The following is a 19,297-nucleotide window of genomic DNA, read 5'->3' as shown; positions in this document are numbered from 1 at the left end:
GGAGGCAATTGACATTTTATAGTTCTTCATAGTACATAATCAGTTTGTTTAGCGGACAGACAGGGTAGGCAATCAGTTGCTGACTTGTGAGAAGTGGTGACGAACGGCGCTGAAGATAAGCCAGTGGTTGTAACAAAGGGGAGGCATTATCAGCAAGCTAATGGTAAGGAATCTACACAATCAATTTATAGCCTTAGTGTATCGTCAATTCTAAGTTCTATCCCGCCGTCTATATACCAATGTAGCAGGAGTATCGAAATAAGAAACAACAATAGATAGAGATAGACATGTCCCGAGTCCAGTAGCATAAAGCATGTCACGTCACAGGTAAAATATATGCACAGACCGAGAAGGGTAATTAACTTTTAATAGTAGATCATCTTGGGCACACTGGCGGACCAATTTAAGCCTGAGCAACCACGGCTTCCAGAGCCTGCTCCAGAATCTTGAGGCCGGACTTGATCTGTTCCTCGGTAATGGTCAAGGGAGGAACAAAGCGGATGCAGCCCTCACCTGCCGTGATGATCAGCATGCCGCGCTCCCGGGCAGCACCGACCAAATCACCGGCCTTGGAGACAAACTCGGGGGCAAGCTGAACACCCCGGATCAATCCGCGTCCGCGGATCTCCGAGATGACGTTGGGGTACTTCTTCTGAAGATCCTCGAATCCAGACACCAGCAGGGCTCCCTTGGCCTCAACAGACTTCTGCAGCTCAGGGTCCGCCAGACGGTTGACAATGTGGTGGGCGACACGGCACACCAGGGGGTTACCTCCATAGGTGGTACCGTGGTCACCGGGCTTGATGTGTTTGGCCACGGCCTTCTCGGAGACAATAGTCGCACCAATGGGGATACCGTTACCCAAGGCCTTGGCAGAAGTCAGGATGTCGGGGTGAGCGGCCTCGCCAGAAGCAGGCGCCAGAGACGGGTGGGCGTGAGCCCAGAAGGTTCCGGTGCGGGACAGACCGCACTGGATCTCGTCGAAGATCAACACGGCGCCAACCTCGTCACATCGCTTGCGCAAAGCAACCAGGAATTCAGGGGTAGCCACATTGACACCCCCCTCACCCTGGATGGGCTCGACAATCACACCACAAGTCTTCTCGGTGACGAGAGTCTCGAGCTGAGCCACATCGTTGTAGTTGCCGTACTTGAAGCCCGGTAGCATGGGGGAGAAGGGGGTCTGGTACTTGGGGTTCGGGGTCGCAGAGAGAGCGCCCATGGTGCGGCCATGGAAGGAGTTGTGGAAGGAGACGACTTCGTGCTTTGCGCCGGAGGGGTCGCGCGAACGACCGACCTTGCGAGCAAACTTGATGGCGGCCTCATTGGCCTCGGTTCCGGAGTTGCAGATGAAGACCTGGGAGGCATCGCGCATAGCACCGGACTTCTTCGTAACATCGACCAAGAGCTTGCTCAGAGCTCCCGTCCACGCATTGTAGTAGAGGTTCGAGGCGTGGACAAGCACCTCGGCTTGTTCGGCGATAATCTGGGCGACCTCGGGGTCGCAGTGTCCCAGAGAGTTGACCGCAATACCCGCGGTCAAGTCGAGGTATTTCCGGTTCTCCATATCCCACAGGTAACATCCCTGGCCCTTGACCATGACCGGCGCCGGCCGCACGTAGGTCGGCAACATGTAGGGGGATTGATCATTGACAAACGCCACCGATGCAGAGTCGGCCGCAGGGTCAGGGTTTGGCACTGAAGCTTTGGTCTGAGACTTCACATGTTGCGACACGGAGAAGAATCGCTGCTGAGGCAGTGAGTCAATGCTGGGGACGAGCCGACGGGCGACGGGCAACCGCCGGGCGGCGAGACGTGCGAACGCCATTCGAATTGCAGGGTCCTAGCGTTGGGAGATGAGAACAGGGATGAAGGAGGAAAAAGGAGAAGGCAGGCGACACCAGCGAAGGGCCCTGAAGATCTATAGATGATCAGGCAGCTGGAATTGACGTTGGGAGCAGAACGTTGCAGACCCAAGATTGGGAACTGTTGACTTTCTGCTGTATCTCATGCGGCATCGGCGCTGCCGGATCAGGTGACTATCCACCATGTGACTCACGCTCCGCTTTTGATAGATTGATAAGTCACCATAGAGATCCTGCTTTAAGCAGTGAAAGTCGAGGGTTTTTCATCTTCAAGTCCTCATCTAGCTTCGTCCTGGGCACCAGACACAAATATCTCGTAATATCCACTCACTGTTAGCCATGGAAATACACCTCCAATTTACTCCGAAATTGCCAATTTCTCCGCACTCTACTCCGTAGGCACTTTACCATTATGTGCGGTATTATTTACCTCCACAGGATCTGAGCACCTGTTCACCCATGCAGGTCTGGCACTAGACATGACTTCGTTTATTTCAATACCATGCAAGCCTTCTGTGAGTCAGTGGGACCTTTTCTCCTTTCAAAAAGTACCAAATATCTAGTGTGTAAGTAATAAGGAGACTGGCTTCTGATCTTACATGAATTGACTTATTGGTTAACTCTTCCTCTGGACTAGGGACTTTACTGATGTGCGGTCGACATCCCAATGTACAGCCGATTATTGATTGGATTCGACAGATGATTGTTCTCAATATGAATCCAGATGGCTTTGGTGACTACTGCTTTCTCCTCAAATTGTCAGTGAGGACATTGACTTCTGAAGCACCCATCGCCTTCAGTGTGAAACACATCAGACGCAAAGCATAATCGTAGTATGCTGCCAAGTTCACTCGGCCGGGAACTGGTCTACGGTCACGTGCCAAGACGTTGGCGACGCAGCACTCCGAAATTAGAATGAGCCAGTCAAGCAACTATGTATATCACTGGCTTTCAGGAGTCCATCACTTGCCGACCAAACAGCCGTGAGATGGTCGACAGGTGTGACTAGTTATAGAGTAAGCTGCGGGCTGAGTAATTCCTGGACGAGCAATGGAAGAGTCAGTGTCACTGGTCAACTCCCCATCGCCGGAGTCATGTGGAAGCCGCCAGGAAGGTAAGGCGGTGGGGCGGCGCAATATGACGCGGCATCACATGTCAAAGCGGACGAATTAGGTTTGGAGGTGGAAAAGAGAAAAAGACGAAAAGAGGCAAGAAGGTTAGAGAAGTTAGAAACAGCTGCTGGTACGATGGAGTAATTAGGCGCCGGGGGCAAGGATTGGATTGGATTCAGTAGTGTCCACGACTTGGATGGTGAGACGAGTCATGATTCATGGGCTGAACGTGAAAATCCACGGCCGACATCCGAATTCGCGGCGCATGTGACGCCTGGCGAGCAGAATCAGCATCCTCTTTGCGAGTATCGGATATCGTAAGACTGGATGTGCTGGGGAGAGACCGTATGATGATATTGTAAGGTGTAACACATGGCAGTCAGTACGAATGAGAGTAGATGATAGGGGTTGAAGCCATTCCTTTCACACCCACCGAGTGGAAGGAAGAACACAGCAAACCAACAGCGCGGGGGAAGAATTTCCCAGCGCGGGCATTGCACGTGAAAGTGCCCCAACCTCAGCAGCGCAGAGCAAAGCAATTATCCATCGCAACCGCAACCAAATTACACTTCCGACAAGGGATCTTCGTCCCTCCTCCTCCCACACCCCCATTGCCATCCAGTCTCCCTCTTCAATTCTTGTCCTCTCCTCACTCCCCACTAGAGCCAATTTCAGGCTCCATCACCCCCATTGCCTCTTTCCTCTTTCGGGCCTCCGGGCAGCCATGGACCACCGCTCCAACGGCAGGTCGGTCCCGAAACCCTCGCTCTCTGCGCGCCCAGACGCCGTCACGGCGCCGACCACTGGCCTTCATACTTCAGCGCTATCTACGGTCTCACCCTCAACCGACTCCTCATCTGACTCGGCCCCTCCCTCTGCCTATCCCCCTTTTCACCATGTTCCTCCCCCCATGATGGACGTCGATCACTCTTCCATCGCAGAAGATCGTTCACGGCGAGCCACCAGTGTACTATCCATGGATGATATTGAAGCCGCCCAAGCCCTGGAGGGCCTTCGCACTGGTATGTCCTTTTCTCTATCCCCATGCCCTTGACCTGTTCAAGACGAGTTTAACAGTCGACGGCATTAGATTATGGTCAATCACCGCGAACGTCGCAAATGAATCGCTCCGAATCCAAGCAGCAACCAGAGCCACTGCTGTCCCTACTCACCTCCACCCATCCCCTCATTTCATCCGCTATCAACGGCTCAGTATCGGCTTATACCAATTCCAAATCCTATTCCCCTCGGTTCAAGTCCAGCGCCGAATTCCTGGAGCGCAACATCGGCTCTCCCGTCGCCAACACGGTTGGCACTGTAGGTCGGAAGACGGGCGTGGAAAGTGGCCTTCGGTGGGCTTTACAGCGTCGGGCATCCTCGTCGGCCCAGAATAATCGATCTAAGCGCCGCAAGGTGAGCGGCGAGCAACAGTCGACGGAGGTCGACGTCGAGAAGGGCTCAGATCTGGCGATGAGGCTGTCGCCGGGAGAGGGTCTTCCCCCCTACGATGATCAGAGGTCTCCCAACTATGACGAGATTCATCGAGACAGTCCGTCGCGACAGACTCCGCCCACATGGCAGAGCCGACTGATGATCTCGACATCGGGCCTGGGCGTGGCGATGAGTGAGGAATCGCTCCGAAGCCTGCAGTATTGTCTGACGTGGCTCCGCTGGGCGAATGGACGGCTGGACAAGGCGATCGAGGCGCTCAAGGCCGCCCTGAAAGAATGGGATAACTCCAGGCTGCAGAACGGTGATGCGACTGCAGAACAGAACGCTTCCAGTACCACGATCCTCACGGATCGGATCCAGGCCGTCAAGGCCGATGTGCTCGCGACGCTGAAACGCGTGGTGGACATTGTCTCCAAATATGCCGGAGGAGCGCTCCCGGAGAATGCGCGGAACTTGGTGCGTCGGCATCTTACCTCCCTGCCACATCGGTTTCAGATTGCGTCGACCTCCAACCCGCCGCCTGATTCGATGGCTGCGGCATCGGACGCCACTGTCAGCGCTCATCGGATCCTCGTCTTGGCACAGGAGGGCTTGGATATGATGTCGCAGGTCAGCAACGTGGTCAACGACACCCTAGTCAGCGCTGAGCATTGGTGTGAAAGACTGGGTCGGAAGCGCTCAGATGACAAGGCGCCTATCGAGGCTCCACCGCGAGAGCAGGAGTCGTACCCGGCGGATATCAAAGCGCCAGTTCAGGAGCCATCCCCACGCGACGTTCCCATGACCGGAATGGAGAAGGCTTAGTGGTGCTATCAGCTCGGCACCGTACGCAGGCTACTGCATGAGCCAGTCTGATGAATGACATTCCTTCACTTATCATACGAGGATTGATTACCTTCCTTTTACCTATTTATTTCTTTGTCATATCCTTCTTGGCCATTGTATTGCATTTAGTCTAGCTGTTTGCAGCTTCTCGACCGCTCCTTGATGTCAATTTTCCTTTTTCTTCTTTTTGCGGCGGATGAATGGCGTTTTTCTTGTTTTGACTGGCTGGCGGTTGGTTGGAATGGATACCTGGATTGTGTGCCGAATCCAACCTGGTGCATCTCTCTTCCCTGTGATACCACCTTTTCGATGATCTTACACAGTAAATGGCTCCAGTGATGAAAAGTTCATGACTTGAATTTAGTGTGTTCCTCTCATGCACCGACTTTTTGGAGCTCTTCCGATGCCTTGGTTGGATATAATGGTCCGGGACGGCTGACTCTAGTGAGCGTTTGTCAGTGACTACTTGATTGCGAGTATGCACAAAGATTTCTGCTTGTTCGGATACCAATATTGTAGATTTGAGTAGACAATAGTGTAGTCTGCACAAAGTACTACTACTCCGTAAGTACTAGTTAAGTTGTATCGGAAAGAATGCCGAGCGGGCGGATCCACCGACCAACTTTTTAACTCCGATAAACACCATCAGTCATCCCTCGCTGATACTTCTATCACAGCAAACCTATAGATGATATACCGTTTACCACTCACAATGTGCTAGCTCCTCAACCGCAGCACCAGCAGCAGTCACCATAATGTCACTGCCAACCAATGGCCACGCGCCCCAAGAGACAAACCCAACATCATCATCATCACAAGGCGCCGCCGCCGCCGCCGCCGTCGCCTCAAACATGGAAGAGAAACCCGAACCACCACTCGAATCCGCACCACAGCAACAACAACCATCAGAGCCCATCCTTCATCCGCTCTCCCATAAATTGACCCAATTCTACACCATCTCCTACCTCATCTTCTTCGCCATCTTCGGCACCCTCGCCCGTCTGGGCCTGCAAGCCCTAACCTTCTACCCGGGCGCGCCTGTCGTCACCGGCGTGTTATGGGCGAATGTCGGTGGCTCCCTGCTTATGGGGTTTTTCCAAGAAGATCGGAAGTTGTTTCGCGAGGAGTGGGGAATCTCCTCTACCTCCCCCGATACTAATAATAGTGGTGATAATGATAATACTCTCGAGCGCGCAAAACAGCACAAAACCATCAAAAAAACCATCCCGCTGTACATCGGCCTCACGACCGGCTTCTGTGGCTGCTTTACGTCCTTTTCGTCGTTTATTCGCGATGTTTTTCTCGCGCTCACCAATGATCTTCCTAACCCTTCCTCTTCATCCTCCCAGGGGGAGGATGGTATCCCGTCCCGTAACGGCGGCTACAGCTTCATGGCCCTCGTGGCTATCATTCTCAGTACCGTCTCACTGAGTCTCTGTGCGTTACTCTTCGGGACGCATCTCGCTGCTGCGCTGGATGGTATAACTCCTACGGTCCCCTTTCGGTTCACAAGACGGGTGCTTGATCCCCTCATGGCGGTGCTGGGATGGGGATGTTGGCTCGGTGCGGTGTTTATGGCGATATGGCCGCCGGATCGGCATTCAGTGGATGGAAAGGAGGAGGTATGGCGTGGTCGTGCGGTATTTGCGATTGTGTTTGCGCCATTGGGGTGTCTTCTTCGGTTTTATCTCAGTTTGTTGCTGAATGCGAGGATGCCGAGTTTCCCGTTGGGGACGTTTACGGTGAATGTTTTTGGGACGGTGGTGTTGGCGATGTGTTTTGATTTGCAGCATGTAGGGAGTATTGGGGGGAATGGGTTGATTGGGTGTCAGGTTTTGCAGGGGGTGATGGATGGGTTTTGTGGGTCGGCGACGACGATTAGTACTTGGGTCGCGGAGTTGAGTGCCCTTGGTGGTGGTACTGCTGGGGGGAGGAAGAGATGGGCGGCGTATGTTTATGGGGTGGTCAGTGTGGGTGTTGCGTTGGGGTTTGTGGTGGTTATTGTGGGTTCGTTGGGGTGGACGAGGGGGTTTGATGCGCCGGTTTGTGGATGATGATGATTCTAAAGGGTTGTATAGATGCGTGGGTGTAGAGTGTAGTATATATAATGATTTATAGTGTAATGTAGTGTATTATAGTATAGATGATATTGTGTAATGTATAGTACTAGTATGTCTGTTTCATCACTCGTGGATTCATCTTAGTCTAGCGCTAATTCTTCTTGTGCCAGTACTCGCTGGTTGCTGTCTCTCCGGGGTATTGAGATCATTGTAGACAGCGGTTCCTGTGCATCGCCAGGAAGTATCCAGGCAGGTTTCTCTGCAGGGCTTGGAGTGACTGCAATGCATCTCCAGCCCAGGCGTACTCCGGCGACGCTTGAATCTGCATTGCCTGAACACACCTGCAACGGAAAGTTGATATCACGGTGGTTCGCTTCATTAGCTATAATCAGTCAGTCGATATATATTCATCACTTCACATCCATCTCATCGCCCTCTCGTCCCCCCGATACAGAACCAGGCCCCTTATCCTTTGTCTGCCCCTGTCCCTGCTGCTGCTGCTGCTCCCCCGTCGGGAAACTGAGATACTTCCAATCCTCAATCTCCTCGATAATACACTTCAAGCGATCCCGGATACTCTCCACGGCATACGTCCCCAGAATCAATCTCAACGGCGGATACGAGCAATGTCCCAACTGCCAAACCAAATGCGCCGCCTTCACCGCACTCGCCGGCTGCTTATCCCCCAACCACATGAGCATGCGCTTCGCATGCGCCGCCGGTGAAGTCGGCGTATTATACGGCTCACTCGGCGGCTTGACCAAGAAATGGCCATAAAGCGGTAACGGCGACCCCAGCGCCATATGATGAGTATTCTGCTCTTCCGCCACCCCATATCCACCACCACCACCAAAGATACTCCCCTCGCCACCACCACTCACCAAATCGCCCACATCATCCCGTCTCATATGCCCCGGCTCCACCAGCGTAGTCTTAATATTAAACTGATCCACCTCGTAGAGCATACTCTCCATCAACCCCTCAACCGCATACTTGCTGGCACAATACGGTCCCAACCCGGGCACTCCAAGGGCCCCGGACGTCGAACTGAAAATCAAGTATCGTCCAGCCCCGCGCTCCCGAAAATGCGGCAACGACAGCTGAATCATATTCAAAGTGCCTGTGAAATTCGTCTCGAACTGGTCCCGGATATCGTATTCATCTTGGTCCTCGCACGCGCCGATGACGCCGTACCCGGAGCAATTGGCGATGATGTCGATGCGCCCGAAGCGCTCGATTGTGGCGTCAATGACGCGTTGTACGGTGGGACGGGCGCGCACGTCGCATAGTAGTCCGAGACATTTGTTGGGGTGTTCTTCTTCGAGTTTCGCCATGGCGGCGGGCGTGGTTTCGAAGGTGCGCCCCACGGCGCTGACGAGGTCATTGCGCGATAGAGCGGTTTTGACGAGCGAGCGGCCCATGTGCCCTGTTGCGCCGAAGATGAGCCATACTAGTGGTTTGGGGGGGTTGGAGGGCCCGGGGGGGTCGGTGGTCGAGGGGAGTTGGAGCTTGGGTTCGCGGGTCGCTGTGGATGCGGTTGCGGATGCGGTTGGGGAGACGGCCGATCCGGGGTTCTTGGTTTGGTTATGGGGGGAGGTGTAGAAGTCCATTGTTGTGTTAGGGGGGAAGAGGAGATGGTTGTATCCCGCGCCGCTTGGGCTGTGAGATTGGGCTTGTGCCCGAAGTAAGGTGAGAGGGTGTTGAGGTTGAAACTGAAGTGAAGCTGTCGGAGATCCAAGACTCCGGAAGTACTTGCGGAGTACTCCGCACTGCGATGTCCCGGCGGAAGTCACGTGTGAGGTCACACGTGCATTTTTATCGATACAATTTACTATGTCATACGAAGATGTATGAAGATGTACGCAGTGGATCAATGTAATATTCAGTTTGCGCTATGTGTTGTTGATATCATAATTGGCTGTTGCTGCGCTGCCTTCAATCCTGGTCAGCTGCATGTCGGGGACTCCGACGCAGACGCTTCGCGGGCGGTTCAGCATCACGGTCAGCACCTCCAACAATGGCCCAGTTCTCATCGTCCTCCGGCGATGAAACACGCTCCGTGAGCTTCTGGCTCTTATCAGACTGTTGCTGTTTCTTTCCAGGATGATACAAGGAAATGCTGAACAACTCGAAGTTCTTCGTAGTATCATCCTCGTCTTTGGGGGATACCTCGGACGCCTGTCTCTCCGGAGCTTCCTTGGCAGCTGTGGAGGAGGCATCTTGGGGTTTGGAGAAGATCCGGGAGAAAAGAGATCCTTGTCCGCCAGTCTCAACCTGATCCTTTGCTTTCTTCTCATCCGTGGCGGACTCGTCGTCCTCGTCTTCTTCCGCATCGCTAAACTCCCACATCTCTTGGATTTCCTTCCGTACCAATGCAGTACCCCACAGAGAGATCAAGACCCCCGGTACCAGGTACAGGAGCGCAGGCTGGGGATGGTCAAATACCTGCATTACAATCAAAGTCGCAAGCATACCGAGGACATATCCAACGAGACTGGCGGTGAAATAAGGCTTAGGGAAAGATCGGGCGTTGTGGTACGGAGGGTCCAGCTCCGGCTTGCTCGGTGCCACGGAACGGGTCCAGAAACGTTCTCCCCATCCTCCTAGCGCCGATTGATATACAGGCTTGACTATTTCCAAGCCCGTGCCCTCTGCTCGCGCCTTTTGCTGGCCCTTGCGCTTGTAGTACAAATAAAGATCGAACCGGAGTGCCAGACCTACCATCATGCCGGGAATGATGATGTCGCCCAATCCTAGCATAGCAAGGGAGATGGTATCCGGGGCCTCGCCAGGGGCTGCAGGGCGCGGAAACAGAAGCTTGATCGGGACGTCTAATGTCTTTGCAACCGTCACCATCAGCGGTGTGAAATAGACGAAGTAAATGTCATAGAAGAACAACGATCCCAGGATCAGCGATCCAGTGATGAAAGTAGACGGCGACATGAATTGCAGGGTACCATAGCAGAAACTGAAACCCAGGAAATTAGTCAACCACCATGGTTTGGACACAAAAGTGAAGTAACCAATTGTAGGGAATGATATAGCTATGCTGATAAGGTCCAGGAAACTAAGCCAACATTCAGTGCGGAAAACACGATGTATATGGATCCTAAGCTTAGCGCGCCAATATACTATTTCACGGCAAGTCCAGAGTGCTGCACGAGCAGTATGCGGTAATGGGATTGACCCCCATACACCAGGCAGGGGAGAATGCCGGACCTCCACCTCCGAAGACTCCGACCCAGAGGCATATTCCGAGGCGCCTTCAAAGATGCGTTGAGCGGACTTCCGCTTCCAAACTTTGCCAGAGCTGCTGCTGTACTCGCGGGGAAAGACGAATGACCTCACGACCGCAAAAGTGTCCTTCAGGAAGGCTATAGCAAACAGCATACCCATCTGGGAGAAATAGTAGCCAAGTATCTTATTCAGAAGATCAGCGCCCATGCGCTTGATGAACAGATACAAGCCTCCGAGGGTCAGACCAGCGGTCAGTGGGAACATCAATGCGTCACTTGGTGCAAGGCCCTCCATCTTCTGAATTCCCCCGGCTTCCTCTTCTGATTCGTCTCCATCTTCCTCCGATTTCTCAGGTTTTGCGGCCGATGACGGTCTCGACAGGGATGCATGGGCGCCAATGTAGATGGGAAAGAGCGCAGAGACAAGCAGATGCCCGTAGGTAGGTAGTAACGGTTTGATCTGTGTGAATTGATAGATTGCCTGGCCCAGGAGCTCGGCAATGGGGCTAACCTCGTCCATCGCGGCGACGATCCCGGTTTTTGTTGCTAGCGTCGGAAGCAAGAAAGGTGTGAAGATGATGATGCAACAGGAAATTAGTCCATGGCTCGGTGTCGCAGACTTTCGATGATTATATAGACTGTGATGATGAATGCGGATTATCGTAGGGCAGTCCGGGTAACTCCGTCTTCTTGTTGCTGCTGTCCCGGTTACTGTTGGTGCGTTCGTGAATGACAGTCTTGTTGTTCTTGTTGTTGATGGTGCCTGGTGCCAGTGACGTGAGCGGGTAGCTGCACGTGATGATAGGGGCGATCACGTGCCATCGCATGGAGTCGGCAGTTACCTACTCGACGACGGAGTATTGATGGACTCTTATTCGCCTTAATGACGCGCCTGCAGCGGCAGTCGTCTTACCTTGCGGGCTACAAATCTACTTCTGCTCCGCTCTCGAGCACTGTCACGGAGTGACTGGAATGCTGCGGCAGACCGATCTTGTTGGCTGGACCGATGCATATTGAATGTATTATGTAGGGGGGTACGCACATCACTACCAGCAGTGGACCGGACCAGAACATTATTAACCTTCGATAGTTGTCCCTGGTCCCCGCAAATGTCTGGACCAGTCCGTCTTCAGGCTACTGAATAAGGCATTCTTGCGGCTTGCGCCCAACTCGGGGATGGACCGAGCGGCTTTCAGTATCCTACTCCGCGCACGTACGGTTTACTATTGAACTGGCACGCATATGATCGGGTAGCAGGGTAGATACAATCATTGCAGTAGAAGATAGGGGAGCTGGTGGGACAAGCATAGTATGATCTCATCGAGCATGTCTGGGATCCCCCAATGCCCCGCTTGCAGCGGTAGAGTAGTACCAGTATCTCATGAATCGGCCCATGAACTAGTTAACTTATGTTCGAGAGAGCTCAGTGCTAACGGCTACGGGAAATACCTTAATGTATCCGGCCGGGCCAGGTTCCGGTGGGAAGCTGATCAGTTGAGCCTTTACAGTAAGCTTCCAAGGAACGGTGATACTACTTCAATACCTAAAAGAGCGAACCAGTAGACAGGAGTATTCGCTCTGCCGCCTGCGAGCATCGCCTTCCAAAATGAGGAGGAACTAATTGTGACCCAAGGACTGGTTTTTGACCAATTTCAGTCTCTGTCCATTGATCGAGGTCCTCGACGTACCACCACACAGATGGACTCTCTTCCTCCTCCTTGACGGGGCCAATGAGTAGAAAAACCGCAGCTGCATCGCTGTCATAGACGCATATGCGACATGCAGAAGCCATACTTCGTACACCTTCGTTGGCCAAATATCCTCGAGTCAGCCGGACAGCCCATCCCTCGCTGACTTGTTCACCCCATTGAGTTGCACGGCTTGCGAAATTATCTCACACCGCAAGGGTGGACGTTCTGGCGAGGTGGCGCTGTTGAGCGATACAAATACACCCACCTCCTCCCCTCAAAACTTCATCTACCAAGCTTGTTAAGTCTCTTTGGTTGTCTACCCCGAAGCATATTCCATTCTACTTTATCCCAGCTTCTTCGTCTGACTTTCAGTCCAGCAACATGGCTCCTTTGCAGAAAGTAGTCGTGGTATACGGTGCCACTGGTGAGTCGGGCTTGCAGCGTCGTTCAGCCAAGTATACAAGGCTAACACTATCCAAGGTGTCCAAGGCAGATCCATCTCCCTCTCTCTTCTCAAGAGCCAGCAGAACTTCGTCGTCCGGGCGCTAACTCGGAATCCTCAGTCGGAAAAGGCCAAGGAACTCGCCCGCCTAGGAGCTGAGGTGGTCAAGGCTGATGGATTCAACGACAACGATATGGAGAATGCCCTGTCTGGTGCCTGGGGATTCTGGCTCAACACGCACCACCATGACCCAGTAAGTAACCTTCTTGACTAAAACACCAATTCCGCTGCGTAGTTCACACGCTGATCGCCAATTTCCAGGCGACACAGCAACCCAATGGCCCGACTGACGAAGATCTCGGCAACCGCCTCATCGAAATTGCGGCCAAGGCAGGCGTAAAGGTCTTCATTTACAGTACCTGCGAGTCTCCTGCAGAGTTTACCAAAGGCGTCGCGCCCGTTCCAGGCATGGATGGTATGTTTGCCTTATATTTCTTCGTGCCCACGCGTCTGACTTTGGCTCCCTGCAGCCAAACACCGATGTGAGATGTATGCCCGAACCTTCAAGGAATTCGACGCTGTCATTGGCGCCTTCCCAGGGTGGTACTTTGAGAACTATGTCACTCCAGAGTACGCACAGGCCTTTGGTGGCTTCCCCATGTTCCCCGACAACGAGGGCTACCTGACCTGGCACGCTCCCCTAGTAGGCGGCGAGGGCAAGGTCCAAACGGTCTCCATTGAGGACGACTTTGGTGAGATGGTGCACGGAATGTTCCTGAACCCACTGAAGTGGAAGAACAAGACCATTCAGTGCTTGAGTGATGCCTTCACATATGAGGACATGGTGAAGACATTCACTGAGGGTAGGTTTCCGATCTGAATCATTCCGAGGGTTGCTAACAGGTGTCGTAGTTACGGGGAAGAAAGCTCGCTACGTTCCCATGGCCTCGGCGGATGACTTCCCGACTCATGGCAACTCTGTCCTCATTGAGTTGCAGGACGTCTTCCGGTACACCCAGAACAACAATGGCTGGTTTTTTGGCAACCCGGACGATTTCGCAACCTGCCAGTCACTCAAGGACGAAGCCCGCCGGGATAAGGGCCTTGAGCCGGAGCCGGTCATCTCCCTGGCCAAGTACTTTATTAAGCACTACGGACCCAACTAGACCTGGGCAATTGGAGTTGATATCTGACGAGAAGATGCAGCGACTGATATTAACCTGCTAGATAGACTCTTTGTGTAACATCAATCTAGCGAATACCTTGACAAGTAATCCTTTCCATTTTATCTCAGTGCATGATGCTAGACGTAACTGTGAGACAGCATAGGCTATTGGGGAACTGCATCATAGCACACATGTTTCTTACACGGCACTATGAGTAGGAAACGGAGCGGAAAGGCTCGAAGCACAGGAAATGGCGCACTCGCCTCCCACGCTCGGTTTGCTGAGTTGGCCAAAAGACGACTCCAAAGTCAGATTCTGCGCAGTACGTAAGTAGTTCTAGGGGCGACGCCGATGATTGGACGGGAACAATCCGGATGCATGACTTGCAGGAAGGAGGTGGAAGGACGGTGAGATAATGTAACTGCCAGTAAGTGAGTCGGCCATCTCCGCCCGTAGTAAATTGACATTCTAGCGCTTTATTGTCGTCCAGTTAATATAGAAGTATCTATAGCAGACCAGGCCATGCCTGAGCCAAAATTGTGCCTGGAATATGTAACATAAATCTGATGCGAAAGGGTCCGAACGCTATCAATCAATTCATGGGGCCGCGGAGCAGAAAGATCGGGCGCTTCCTTCATGATATATTGCATGCTTTTACTTATGTACTCTGTTGCAATCCCTAGTCGTTGCCCGTTATAACTTGAGCGATAATGTCCTCGTTGCTAGTATATACCATCACACCTCTGACCGGGCTCTCCCAGAGCATTTTTCAATCCCAAAGAAGTTTCTTCGAAACTAAGATAAGCGATCTCTCTACATTCAAGATATTGTTGGCTAGTCATCCTTCTAAATACCCTGCAAGCAAAGCGATCACCACATCAGATAATAGATAGCCAATTGTAGCGGTCTCTATAAGATCAAAGTCTCAGGCGGGCGGGAGCTGAAAACACCGATGGCTGGCTGCGCTTCAACCAGCAACGGTCATTTGGCTGAATCCTGCCTACCATTCTTAAGGTTATTTGTTATTTGTCAGTTTCTCTCAGCTGAGGGTGATTCCCTTGGGGTACTATGATTCATTATAACATGGGTTTGGCTGTTTCCGGGGAAGCCACACCGGATTGGGATCTCGAGTCTGTGATAGCCTTTCCATTACGTAGTATACTAAGATCAAAGACTGAGGACAGGAAAGCATTATAAAAGCGGGCAGCATGTCTCAAGTAACTCTCGATAACCATCATCAGAAGCTTCAAGTCAGTTACCTCACTGTCCTACACTTACAAAGGAACCTGAAAGTATTTTGACTGCACGTCCACCAAAATGTCTGAGCCTGTTGTTAGTATGTAAAATATTAACAAGTACTTCCATCGTCAGAAGTATTTGTACTAAAGATTCCGCTCTCTACAGGTTCAGCTCTCCAGCTTGTTGGTAGCATGAACTCTTACAGTGTTGTCCAAATTGGTGAACAAACTGATGGAGATAAATTGGTTGTTCCTCCTGATACTGAAGATGGGAGCACTGAATTGAAGTGGTCTCATGGAATAGTCAGTGTAAGTCAACAGTACCTCTTAACTAGATATGACATCCTATCTAATCATACTAATATATCATAGTATGAAGGCTGGGTGAACCCTACAACCGGGAATTACAAAATCCTACCTACTTTCTCAGGTTTTAAAATTGGAATTTTCCCAGGGACATTCAATGATAGGTTGAAACTGGATGTGGACATCAAGAAAGCTACGGGCCCTCTCGAAATCTATCTTGATTATAAGGATGACATCCCCCATCTGATGACCCGCCTTGCTCTCGGGGTCGAATCTGGTTCACCAGACTATGATAATACTTTCGACGTATGTGCATTGAAACCCTGAGAGAGATGTATTATTATGGGGATATTAGTGCTGCTAAACTAGTCGTTTAATATGACGGATACCACAGCTAGCACAGGAAACCTGGTTCTGGTTCGCTTGGACTTCATCTTGTCGGCAAGATAACCAATGCCAAGTTCATCGAACCGTTGCGTAGCTGTAGCCTAAAGGTTACTTGACGCCCGATTCCCCGTGATTCCCTTTTCCTTTTTTTTCTTTTTTTTTTTTTGGATTCGCCTTCTAGATACCTGGGTCTAGAATGGCCGGGACCATAGCATGAGAAAGTTTGCTGTTCCTATAGTAATGGAGGAATGGCTGGTGCTAAGGATCCTAGTGACAACTCTGTTTTTAATGACAGGGCGGAGGGATATATGATGCTTTACTTCCAGCTGAATCTGGCACCGCATCATGTCACATCTTGCGGCGTGGTCAATAAAGTGACTTGGATCATGATACGCCGGAAGTGGTATGATTCGTTTACACCTGCGAGTTTTCGGATTGGCTGATATGGGATCGCAATGGCGGAGAGACTTCGATATTCCCACATAGTTAGTCAATGGTCATTGAAAAAGCCAAAGATCTAGGGAGGAAGTATCTAGTAGTAGTACTAATAGTTGTAGTAGTCTAGGCGGTGAACCTTTTGTTCTGTTTGTCGGGATGACAGCGGTGAACGAGGGCAAAATTTCGGGCGGAGATGAATTATTATCACAATCCATTCTTGCGCTTTACGCTCATTTCTCCAGCGCAAGGCATTAAACATTCATTGCAAGGCTGCATCGTTCAGTCGCTCCTTCGCATTATCTGTTATTTATTGACGATTACTCAAAGACGCTTGTCTCGAGCCCCTGCAGCTTCAACTGCTCCCAATCCCTGTCTACCCCCACCATTGTCCGCGGGGTTCAGTCATAGTCAGTCAGAAAATCGGAATCACAAACCAACATGGTTCATGCCACGCCAGTTCCGAGCAGTGGCTTCCAAGCCTTGATCCTCTGTGGCCCCGGTGAAAGCTTGAACACCATCTCCTCCAATCCCGAAGAAAATCCAAAATGCTTGATCCCCATCGCTGTATGTATTGGCGAATTCTCCGCCCGGACCCCGAGAGCAAGCAGTCACTAATACCAATGTTTGCGCAGCTCAGGCCGATGGTTTACTACCCACTGGATTGGTGCAAGCGTGCCGGAATACATGGTGAGCAATGACAATGCGCCTCCTTGGGGCCATTGTGTCTTGCGGTCCTTGCTGAGACGAAAGACTAACGGCTCAGATATCGTCTTGATCACACCTCCCTCCGCTCTGGCTCCCCTCAAGGCCGCCCTACAACAGAACCCCTACCTCACGTCGCTCTCTTCTCCCTCTCCCACGATCATTGCCCCCAAGGACCTTAAGATGACGACAGGAACCGCGGAACTACTGCGCCTACCCGAAGTACAAGCTTGCATCCAATCGAATTTCTTGCTCTTGAGTTGCGATCTGTTGTGCGATATTCCTGGTGAGCATTTGCTTGAGGCATGGCTCGCCTCACAGAGTGAATTGGGCCCCGCTGCCCAAGGAGGCCTGTCCGTGTTCTACCCCGCGAAGGGCATTCAAGACGAGATCAAGAAAGAGCCTACCGATTTTGTCGCAATTACTTCTCTCGAGCAGGATGAGGTCCCTGCTGTCTCGCGTCACGAGCTCTCAAAGCTGGTCCTGTCAATGCCCATGGATACCTTGAAAGAGCAGGTAGAGAATGATAAGGGGCTTCTCCTCCGTCATACTCTGGTTGAGAAGCATGCCTCGGTCAAGATGTTGACCAGCTACCGCGACGCACATTTGTATATTCTGCCTAAGTGGGTCCGATCGCTTGCGCAGCACCAGGAGCGCTTCCAATCCGTAAGTGAGGACTTGATCGGCTACTGGGCGAAAGCGGGATGGCAGCGTGGACTCAGTGCCAAGCTCGGCATTGATGAGATTGTGGGCGGACAGACGGAGACTCAAGAGGATCATGGAAGCAATGACGGTGACTCTTTGGAGGAAGAAATCGATCTTCGCAGCATGACCACTACACACGCTCAGGGTTCCGAGGCCCGCAGCACGAAATCTTCTGCTCAGTCCTCAGTGGAGGTGCCGCCCATCCTCGCATACACGACCAAGTCATCCAAGCAACTCATCCGGCGTGTGGACAGTGCCGCCCTGGTGTTGGCCATGTCCCTCCGTCTTGCCAAGCTGGAGTCGGTTGAAGAGGTCGGCCGTGCTGCTGCCTCGCCATTCAGTCATGCCGCGAAGATTGCTACTCCGGAGGCAGTTGCGTCGAAATCTATCGTCACGAAGGGCGACTGCTTATTGGGGTCCAATGTGACGGTAAGCTTGAACTTTTATAGATTATTTACCTCAACACTAACATCCTGGGAAGGTCGAGGAAAAGTGCGTCATCAAGGAGTCCTGCATCTCTGCCAACGCCAAGATCTGCAGCGGCGCGCGCCTTACAAGGTAGGCATCCATGCTCCCACTATATCTGCCCCAATCTCTAACTTGAACCAGGTGTGTGATCATGGACAATGCAGTCATTGGACCGAAGTGTGTCCTTACAGGATGTATTGGTAAGTATTCACATTGCACATTATTCCAAGTGATGAAGACAGTTATTGACAAGTTTATAGTCGGCAGATATAGTCAGATTGGGCGAGACTCCGTACTTAAGGTGCGTTCAGAATCCTGCTAACCCATATAAAAGATACTTAGCTTGCTGATTGGACTATTTTGCTAGGACTGTGAAATCCAAGACGGTGTAGTGGTTGAGGAAGACACCGATGCTAAGAATGAGCAGTTCATGAGCTTCGAGGGACTTGACGATGACGACGAGGATGGTATGGATATTGATGACGATGGCGACAGCGGTGATGATGCGGGGTTCTAGATTAGACGGATTGTATATTATATAAGTAAATACTTATTAGCATAGTATATATGATCCAGTGCATCAGTATGTTCAAGTAAACGAAGTGACGGGAGAGTTCGTGTCCTGATCTAGTATGTACATTGAGTGGCCAATACACTGTGACCCTGGATGGTCAAAAAAGAAGAAAAAGAAAGACCTTCACATAATATGGGGTATGCACATAGAGGAAGTAGTGGGGGGGAAAGAAGTAGATTAATCCTTTTAGGGGCTCCACTACCGCTGTTGAAACTTAATGGTAGTAAAGACACGCCTATCTATACAATGGACCAAGGACCCAAGAACCGCAGAACATTATTTATTGCTCTTCTGGATAAGTAACAAAGAAACAAGCAAACCAAACAACAAGAAGGGCCGGTAGCTCAGGGGTAGAGCGTGGGACTGCAGATCTTAAGGTCACGCGTTCAAATCGCGTTCGGCCCTTTCTTTTTCTTTTTTCACTTTCTACAAACTCTACAAAGAGAATATACTGTCTTACAACATGCTAGGATGAATCAGAATGGACAAAAGGGGCCTTTTATTTTTGTTAACACTACTACAAAGTACTACTCCCTCTTTAGCGGGAATGTCGACTCGGATAGCCGAGCACTAGTCTAGTATTGTTGGTTGTGGTATAGCGGAGTTATATATCCGAGTGGAGCTCTCCCG

General features: G+C 51.6%; 8 protein-coding genes and 1 non-coding gene across 9 annotated transcripts; 6 read left to right on the top strand and 3 right to left on the bottom strand.

The window, feature by feature from the left end:
- Nucleotides 1–403: 403 nt before the first annotated feature.
- ASPBRDRAFT_131847 (acetylornithine transaminase) lies at nt 404–1,828 on the bottom strand (the record flags this gene model as incomplete). The annotated part of the gene is made up of 1 exon (XM_067618372.1): nt 404–1,828. The coding sequence occupies one exon, from the start codon at nt 1,826–1,828 to the stop codon at nt 404–406; it is 1,425 nt and encodes a 474-aa protein (XP_067476286.1).
- Nucleotides 1,829–3,701: 1,873 nt separating this feature from the next.
- Nucleotides 3,702–5,233, top strand: ASPBRDRAFT_57583 (putative clock controled protein (Ccg-8); the record flags this gene model as incomplete). The annotated part of the gene is made up of 2 exons (XM_067627764.1): nt 3,702–3,999; nt 4,068–5,233. 2 exons carry the CDS (start codon nt 3,702–3,704, stop codon nt 5,231–5,233), a joined length of 1,464 nt encoding a protein of 487 aa, XP_067476285.1.
- An 872-nt stretch (nt 5,234–6,105) lies between these two features.
- ASPBRDRAFT_132350 (FluC/FEX family fluoride channel) lies at nt 6,106–7,308 on the top strand (the record flags this gene model as incomplete). Its single annotated transcript, XM_067618430.1, has 1 exon — nt 6,106–7,308. One exon carries the CDS (start codon nt 6,106–6,108, stop codon nt 7,306–7,308), a length of 1,203 nt encoding a protein of 400 aa, XP_067476284.1.
- A 416-nt stretch (nt 7,309–7,724) lies between these two features.
- ASPBRDRAFT_132598 (SDR family oxidoreductase) lies at nt 7,725–8,924 on the bottom strand (the record flags this gene model as incomplete). The annotated part of the gene is made up of 1 exon (XM_067618458.1): nt 7,725–8,924. One exon carries the CDS (start codon nt 8,922–8,924, stop codon nt 7,725–7,727), a length of 1,200 nt encoding a protein of 399 aa, XP_067476283.1.
- Nucleotides 8,925–9,174: 250 nt separating this feature from the next.
- On the bottom strand, nt 9,175–11,446 carry ASPBRDRAFT_46317 (aspartic endopeptidase). The gene has a single exon (XM_067625613.1). The coding sequence runs from the start codon at nt 11,068–11,070 to the stop codon at nt 9,250–9,252; it is 1,821 nt and encodes a 606-aa protein (XP_067476282.1). The 5' UTR covers nt 11,071–11,446; the 3' UTR covers nt 9,175–9,249.
- A 1,055-nt stretch (nt 11,447–12,501) lies between these two features.
- On the top strand, nt 12,502–14,109 carry ASPBRDRAFT_183451 (NmrA/HSCARG family protein). Its single transcript, XM_067620002.1, has 5 exons — nt 12,502–12,665; nt 12,722–12,936; nt 13,005–13,158; nt 13,214–13,546; nt 13,596–14,109. Exons 1-5 carry the CDS (start codon nt 12,623–12,625, stop codon nt 13,847–13,849), a joined length of 999 nt encoding a protein of 332 aa, XP_067476281.1. The 5' UTR covers nt 12,502–12,622; the 3' UTR covers nt 13,850–14,109.
- Nucleotides 14,110–15,166: 1,057 nt separating this feature from the next.
- On the top strand, nt 15,167–15,720 carry ASPBRDRAFT_198602 (uncharacterized protein; the record flags this gene model as incomplete). The annotated part of the gene is made up of 3 exons (XM_067621218.1): nt 15,167–15,185; nt 15,254–15,396; nt 15,460–15,720. 3 exons carry the CDS (start codon nt 15,167–15,169, stop codon nt 15,718–15,720), a joined length of 423 nt encoding a protein of 140 aa, XP_067476280.1.
- Nucleotides 15,721–16,450: 730 nt separating this feature from the next.
- ASPBRDRAFT_158394 (translation initiation factor eIF-2B gamma subunit family protein) lies at nt 16,451–18,674 on the top strand. The gene is made up of 7 exons (XM_067619435.1): nt 16,451–16,782; nt 16,851–16,905; nt 16,982–18,054; nt 18,107–18,183; nt 18,235–18,293; nt 18,354–18,394; nt 18,461–18,674. The coding sequence occupies exons 1-7, from the start codon at nt 16,657–16,659 to the stop codon at nt 18,608–18,610; spliced, it is 1,581 nt and encodes a 526-aa protein (XP_067476279.1). The 5' UTR covers nt 16,451–16,656; the 3' UTR covers nt 18,611–18,674.
- Nucleotides 18,675–19,000: 326 nt separating this feature from the next.
- ASPBRDRAFT_t213 lies at nt 19,001–19,072 on the top strand. Its single transcript has one exon. It is a non-coding gene; the product is annotated as a tRNA-Cys (tRNA).
- Nucleotides 19,073–19,297: the final 225 nt, after the last annotated feature.

The sequence above is a fragment of the Aspergillus brasiliensis genome, assembly GCF_001889945.1.
Source record: "Aspergillus brasiliensis CBS 101740 unplaced genomic scaffold ASPBRscaffold_11, whole genome shotgun sequence".
NCBI lineage: Eukaryota > Fungi > Ascomycota > Eurotiomycetes > Eurotiales > Aspergillaceae > Aspergillus > Aspergillus brasiliensis.
The sequence above is the reverse complement of the archived record's forward strand: the minus strand, read 5'-3'. Positions and strand labels throughout refer to the sequence as shown.

What these genes read in the sequence shown, in the direction of transcription:
- ASPBRDRAFT_46317 (XM_067625613.1), bottom strand. Translation starts at nt 11,070, where the DNA reads ATGGACGAGGTTAGCCCCATTGCCGAGCTCCTGGGCCAGGCAATCTAT.
- ASPBRDRAFT_183451 (XM_067620002.1), top strand. Translation starts at nt 12,623, where the DNA reads ATGGCTCCTTTGCAGAAAGTAGTCGTGGTATACGGTGCCACTG. An exon ending in ACACGCACCACCATGACCCA is followed by an intron (nt 12,937 to 13,004) that starts GTAAGTAACCTT and finishes GCCAATTTCCAG; the next exon opens with GCGACACAGCAACCCAATGG. An exon ending in GGTGAAGACATTCACTGAGG is followed by an intron (nt 13,547 to 13,595) that starts GTAGGTTTCCGA and finishes CAGGTGTCGTAG; the next exon opens with TTACGGGGAAGAAAGCTCGC.
- ASPBRDRAFT_158394 (XM_067619435.1), top strand. Translation starts at nt 16,657, where the DNA reads ATGGTTCATGCCACGCCAGTTCCGAGCAGTGGCTTCCAAGCCTTGATC. An exon ending in AATGCTTGATCCCCATCGCT is followed by an intron (nt 16,783 to 16,850) that starts GTATGTATTGGC and finishes ATGTTTGCGCAG; the next exon opens with CTCAGGCCGATGGTTTACTA. An exon ending in TATTGGGGTCCAATGTGACG is followed by an intron (nt 18,055 to 18,106) that starts GTAAGCTTGAAC and finishes CATCCTGGGAAG; the next exon opens with GTCGAGGAAAAGTGCGTCAT.